This window comes from Arachis duranensis, chromosome 5, assembly GCF_000817695.3.
Source record: "Arachis duranensis cultivar V14167 chromosome 5, aradu.V14167.gnm2.J7QH, whole genome shotgun sequence".
NCBI lineage: Eukaryota > Viridiplantae > Streptophyta > Magnoliopsida > Fabales > Fabaceae > Arachis > Arachis duranensis.
In genome coordinates, this window is record NC_029776.3 from 30395219 (window position 1) to 30402906 (window position 7688).

At 30.2% G+C, this 7688-nt stretch overlaps 1 protein-coding gene across 1 annotated transcript; it reads left to right on the top strand.

Moving 5' to 3' along the window:
• The first annotated feature begins 4700 nt into the window (after positions 1-4700).
• Positions 4701-7174, top strand: LOC107488989 (uncharacterized). Its single transcript, XM_016109775.1, has 4 exons — positions 4701-4830; positions 4966-5222; positions 5388-5532; positions 6237-7174. Exons 1-4 carry the CDS (start codon positions 4701-4703, stop codon positions 7172-7174), a joined length of 1470 nt encoding a protein of 489 aa, XP_015965261.1.
• The last annotated feature ends 514 nt before the right edge of the window (positions 7175-7688 follow it).

Genomic DNA, 7688 nt, shown 5'->3' on the forward strand with positions numbered 1-7688 from the left:
ATGTCTAGTTTAGAAAACAACAATAAAAGAATGAGAAGACACAGATTTGTTGAAATAGGAGTGGTTCACGAAGAAAATGGCACAAATTTTAAGCAGTCATGACATGAGACCGATATATATTATTCATATTCAAAATTCTTCATCCTGAAACTCAAAATCCGCAAATAAAAATTAGTATATGGATTTTTCTGAAATAAAATAATAACAATAATAAAAAGTACTTTTAATTTATTATTAATTAGTCATTGAACGTTAAATTATCAAATAAAAAATATTATTAAATGAGAGTAGTTACTGAATGAGAGTAATTGTTAGGGTGTTGGTATTGTATGCTGCTGTGGCTCACTAAAATAGGTTATATTATATTTATGATTTCGTAAGTAAAATTTTTTTTCATTCAAAAAAGGAAACATTTGATTTGAAATAAAATAATTTCTTTGATTCTTTTCAACAAATTATAACATATACACATTAAAATTTTAGCCCAACCCAAAATACAATAGCTCTATATAAGAACTCTACAATCACATATAATTATCATATTCAGTATTTGATTATTAGATATTTTTTAAAGGTGTTATTGTTGCACATTGCACCACATCTTTATGTAAGTTTTATCTTTTTTTTTTTCTATTTCAAATAAATCTTTTAAGTGTCGATTAATCTTCTATTGATTAGTGTTTTCATTTTATTTTGTTTAACTTCTTTGTAATTTTACTTTTTTACGGTTCACATGTTATAAATTTATTAGCTTGGTAATTGAAAATAAATAATATTTGTATAATTGTTAAATATTTAAAAAAATAAGATTATTATGCACTCTCTAAAAGTACCGTTATTACACAAGACACTATATTTTATGTAAGTTTCATATATTTTATGTAAGTTTCATTTTCTTTTATTAGATAGATTAAAATTTGTTAATTTAGATACTAATTTTTATTATTCACTTAATCTAATTATCTAAAAAAATTATTTTATTATTTATAAAATAAATTTAAAAATTACATATCACGAAAAACATGTAGTACCACCTTTTAAAAGTATATTATTATTATTATTATTATTATTATTATTATTATTAAAGCATACCACAAAGTTGTATTTAATTTTTAATATGTAATCTAATTTTTAAGATTTAAATTTTAAATGACTAAAATTATTCTATGTTGAATTTTGTCCTTAACTAATTTTTTTTTGTTATACGTTGATTAAAAAATATGATTTATTAATCACTTTTAAATTCAAATTAAAAAATTTTTGTGCATGAGTATATATTTTTAATTAATTATTTAATAATATATAATATAAAAATTAATTTACTTAAGATAGCTATATTTAAATTGGTTTAGCTGAGCTTATATATATATATCCCCTTTTAATTAGATTATTAATTTGTGAATTAAAAGTCACTGTTAATATATTTTTACATATTTAAAAATTAAGTTTTTACTTTTAAATAAAAAATATACCTCATAAATTAATCAATAAATAATCAGTATGGTAAGTTAATAGATATTTAAAATTTAAGTTCAAGATAAGTATTAAAATTTGAAATTTGTATTCGTAATTCATTATTGCGGGAGAAGTACATTATAGATAAGCGACTTAACAACGATAATGTAACCCATTTCAATCGCACAATCCAAGGTTGTAAAGTTAAGACGAAGGATAATTTTGGCAAAAAAAATGAAAAAGACTTGATGATAATGAGTCTGCTTTTTTTAGTGCTTATGGTAAGTGTTCTTGTGAAACTTGTTTAATTTCTATTTTTTTATGAAAAATACAATTTAAACTATCATCATTGTTGAGAATATTAGCGAAGTAGTTTGTACTATACATAATTTTTTAAATATTTTAATTTAGTGATTGAAAAACTGTAAATAACTATTTATCTTTATAATTTTTTTATTTCATTTATTTTTCTTGACATAACAGTGTCGAAGAACAACAATAATACGAATTTTGACGTACATAAAAATGTGCATTATATTACTACAATTCAAAGAACAGTGTGTTGAGAAACTGATACCTCATCTAATATTCTCAGTTTACAATCCAATAAAGATAAAGGTGATATTTTTTCACTGTAATTGACTCATATTTATCTAAATTTAATTTATATCAGTTTAATGACTAAAATTTTCTATATATTTCTTATTACTAATTCATAGGGAAGCAACTATCTATGTATGGTATACACTGTACCTAGCATGGAATTGGATAGAAAAATACTCCTCCTAATTATGTAAGACCTTCTTCATCAGAGATAAGATCTAAATCTTTAACTCTACAGACGGATCCCTCATTGACAAGAACTCCACTGTCTGTGTTAACAAATAGTACGTATAATTAATGATTGCTAAATGATTCATACACCAATATTTAACAATAAGTATACTTTCATCGAAAATCATTTATATAACATAGATTTATTACCATTCTAGCATACTTCAGTGTACAAGGACCCGCCAATAATCTAACGGAAGTCGTTCCAAAAAATCAGCTTCCATCACACTGCGGTTCCCACAAATCATGCCTAACAGAAAGGTAATTTAGAAAAGATGATCATCATTATTATATTATTTTCTTTCCTATAGTGTCTAACGTTTAATTGAATAAAATTGAACTTTTTGTAAAGAAGTTCTACTATAATTGGGGTGCAAAAAAGATAATCTTCCTCTGTTGTTGTTTCGGTGGCTATTAATTTGGCACAACTTTATGAAGATATAAATTTATCGAATGTTAAAATGCACCCACCAAGCGGTGACACACAAAGTGGCCAAAATGTTGACCTTTTTGTTGATGATGAAGGTAATTTCTTATTATATCAAGAATTTAAGTTTGTAGTTTGCAAGAGATATAAATTATTAGTAATACATCAATATATATATTTGCATTTTTTATAATTTTTATTTATTGTAGTTTTGAATGGTTATGATTATTCAATATTGGATGTGGATATGGAAGATAATTTTATACCATCATCAGAAACCTTAGACGGTATGTAAAAATTTTATCTATACGTTTATTTGCATTTTTGTGTATATCATGGACTAAATTGCATCGGTATGACAACTGAGTATCTAAAAAGAGTTCGTTCAGTAGATGTCTAGGATATAGAAAATCCTATTTATCAATGTCAACACTGTAAAGCATGGATGTGGTCTGGAGAAAGGCTTGCTAAATCCAAACAGTCGTCCGAACCAAAATTTTCATTATGTTGTATGGAAGGAAAGACCGAGCTTCCTCTACTTTCTGTGCCTCCTGATGAGCTCATTCAGCTTCATATTGGAGGAGATCAAAGAAGTATTCATTTCCTAAAAAATATAAGGACATTTAATTCAATGTTTTGTTTTACATCAATGGCAAAAAAAATTGACTGTGGGATGAACAATGGGACTGCTTCTCCAATTTTTTAGCTTGGGGGTCAAAACTACCATAGTATTGGTAGCTTACTTCCTCCTGATAGTTTGCGACCAAAATTTGCCCAGCTATATATCTATGACACAGAAAATGAGATTGATAATTGAATAGGCACACTTCGATAATTTTCATGAAACCAGTCAAATTTTTTAGTTATTTCTTATCTGTGAGAGAAAATAACATAAATTTTATTATTTTTTTCTGCAGTTCCAATGAAGCTATAAATGAGCAGGATAGGAGAATTGTGACAATATTAAGAAACATGCTAGATAAATATAATAGTTTGGCAAAGAATTTTTGCTATGCAAGAGATAGGTACCAACAGAAAAATTACACAAACATAAAGTTTAAGTTGATTAGTAAAAGGACTACAGATGGCAGGACATACAACTTGCCATCTGCATCTGAAGTGGCTGCATTGATTGATGGTGATGTTGAACAACTTAGGAAAGATAGAGATATTATTATAGAGAGTCAATCTAGAAAGCTCTAGCGAATTGATGTTTTTCATCCATCTTATTTAGCCTTGCAATATTCATTATTGTTTCCGTATGGGGAGGATAGATTTTGTTTGGGTATTGCAACATCAGATTCTATCTCTGCTAGGCCTACAAAGAAAAATAAAACAATCACTTTGCGACAATTCTTTGCTTTTCGACTACAGAAAATGACAGGTGAATCTCTGTTAATTTTGAGATCAAAGAGATTATTCTAACAGTTTCTGGTAGATGCCTACACAATGGTGAAATCAGAGAGGTTAACATTCTTTAGGTGTAAACAACCACAGTTGAGGGTTGATAAATACAAATGTCTACATAAAAGTCTTATAAATGGGGATGTAGATGCTGCAAGGCTTGGCAAAAGAATCATTCTTTCCAGTACTTTTACCGGTGGACATAGGTATATGATGAATAATTGTAAAGATGCATTTGCAATTTGCAGATATGCAGGGTATCCTAGCTATTTTATCATCATGACCTGTAACCCTGAATGGGATGAGATAAAAAGAGAAGTGACTTCCATTGGATTGAAGGCAGAAGATCGTCTTGATATATTGTGTTGAGTTTTCAAGATCAAACTTGATAGTTTGATTGATGACCTAAAAGAGAAAAAAATATTTGGCAAAATTTTGGGATGTAAGTCTGTGTTTATGCAATGCTTTATTAAAATCTTATGTTGTAATGCTTTGCTCATTTGTCTTTTTCAATTTTCAGACGTTTGCACTGTAGAGTTTCAATAGAGAGGGCTTCCGCATGCACATATCCTTTTTATTCATGAATAACGAGTTCAAGCTACAAACACCAAATGACATAGACAAGCATATAATAGATGAGATTCTTGATGAAAATAAAAGGCCAAATCTACATGGAGCTATTCAAAATTACATGGTACATGGTCCATGTGGTCTGTACAACAAGAATTCACCTTGCATGAAGAATAGATCCTGTTCAAAGTTCTATCCTAAAAAGTTTAAACAGCGAACACTCATTGATGAGGATGGATTTTCCAAATATAGGCGTATTGATAACGGTTGAACAGTGAAGAAAAGGAAATGTGTACTAGACACTAAGTTCATTGTTCTGTATAATCCAAAAGTGTTGCTCAAGTTCGGGTGCCATATAAATGTGGAATACACATGCCAAACAAGTTCTATTAAGTATCTGTTTAAGTATGTACACAAGGGTAATGACCGCGTAACAGCTACTCTATACAATACTGGTGTTCCGTCAAAAGCCACACAAGTTGTTCACGAAATTAGGAATTACTACGATTGTAGGTACATTTCGGCATGTGAGGTAGTCTGGTGTCTATTTGGATACGAAATCTAAGAGAAAGAACCATTTGTGATTAGACTTCCACTCTATTTGGAGGATGAGCAACCTGTGGTTTATAGTGAAACTTCTAATGTGAATGATATCGTCAAAAAAGCAATATCTCATAAGTCCATATTTTTGGGATAGATGGCAGCGAACATGTCATATTCCTATGCTCGAAATCTGACTTATGCTGAGTTTCCAACCAAGTTTGTTTGGAAGGACGATTCTTCAAAATGGTTTCCTCGAAAGAAAGGCTTCGCAATTGGAAGATTGACTCATGTACCTGCAGGTAATGACGAGTTTATATTCAATTTTGATCTTACTTATTTAATGATTTAAATTTAAACTCTTAACAGCCTATACCCCACGTCCATTTTATTTGATTTATCTACACTAGAAAATAAATGTTCAAATAACTTTCAACAGTTATAATCTGTAGATTATACAATTTTTTATTTTTCTATATTTTTTAGGAAAATTATTCTTATGCAGATGTGTAGCTACATAATAATTAAAATAGCGTAGCTTAATCCATTTAACAACTTAAAAGTGAGATTTTAACCAAGTTTTTTGCAGCAAATATCGAAAAATATTACCAACGATTTCTTTTGAATACTCAAAGAGGATGTATGAGTTTTCGAGATATAAGAACAGTAGGAGGAACAATTTATGCTACGTATAGAGATGCATGCTTCGCCCTTGGACTCTTGTAAGATGACAAAGAATTCATTGATGCAATTAAAGAAGCAAGCTCATGGGCATCAGGATCATATGTTAGGAGGTTATTTGTCATTCTATTAACATCCAACAATATCTCAAGACCAGAACGTGTCTGGGATAGATGTTGGCATGAACTCTCAGATGATATTTTGTATCGATAGAGAGCCGTGATGAACATAAGGGGTGAGTTTTTATTAATTACAATTATAAAAGTTCTTTCTTATTGATCATTTTTAGTTTGATTGAATTTTTACAGTATCGTATAATATGCAGAGTTAACAATATCAGATGATGAGATTAAGCAGTTGTGCTTAATGGATATAGACAAGATCTTACATTCCTATGGTAAAACATTGAAAGACTATCCTCCTATGCCTTTAGCAACTGAAGTTGATAGTTCTTTATTAACCAAAAGGATTATTAGGGAAGAGCTAAACTTTAACAGGGATGATTTAAATAAAAATGCCTCAGACATATTAGCCATCGCAACACCTGAGCAGAGATATGCATTCGATAAAATTGTTACAGCTGTGTATTATGATGAAGGAATTTTTTTCTTTGTGTATGGTCATGGGGATACTAGAGAAACATTTCTCTGGAATCTTATTTCTGCTGAGATTCGCTCAAGGGGTGATATAGTGTTAAACGTTGCTTCGAGTGGTATTGTATCTTTACTTCTTCCCAATGGAAGAACGACACACTCAAAGTTCAAAATACTGATGAATATAACTGAGGATTTTGTATGTAACATCAAATTTGGTTTCCTTCAAGCAATGTTGTTGTTGAAAGCCAAACTTATAATTTGGGATGAGGCTCCAATGGTTAGTAGGAACTGCTATGAAGCGCTTGATAAATACTTGAGTGATATCATGAGGTGTTCTCCAACATGTAGCAAAGATTTATCCTTTGGAGGAAAAGTGGTTGTACTAGGTAGAGACTTTAGACAAGTTCTTCCTGTCATTCCACGAGGATCGAAACAAGATATCGTTCATTCAACCGTGAATTCGTCTTACCTTTGGAAGTTTTGTCAGGTGCTTAAACTAACAAAAAATATGAGACTCTCTATAGGGACGACTGCTTCAGATCAAGATGAGACAGAACAATTTGGTGAGTGGTTATTGAAAGTTGGTGATGGTCTAATAGGTGACAATATGGATGGTGAATCTGAGATATGTCTTCTTGGAGATATTGTTATTCCTTCTTCAGACTAGGCATTTGATGAGTTGGTTCATTTTTCTTATCCAAATATTTTGAAAAATATGTTCTCAAAGAATTTTTTCAAAGCAAGAACCATACTGCCTCCCATACTAGACTTGAAGAGGTTAACAACCATCTAATGGCTATCATTCCTAGAGGGAAAAATTATATCTTAGTTCGGATTCCATTTATATGGATGAAGGGAATATGGAGAGTCAACTAGATCTCTATGGTCTTGAATTACTGAATAGCATAAATTGCTCTGGTTTGCCTCCACATAAATTAATACTCAAGGTTGGTATTCCGGTGATGTTACTGAGGAATATTGACCAATCCAGTGGTCTTTGTAATGGTACAAGACTACAAGTTAGGAAGCTTAGAAATCATGTCATAGAATGTGAAGTCTTAACGAGTAACAATGTTGGTCATATTGTTTTGATTCCAAGAATGAATATGGTACCAACAAATGAAACCATCCCAATTAGATTCCAACGAAAACAGTTTCCCATAATAGTATCGTTTGCCATG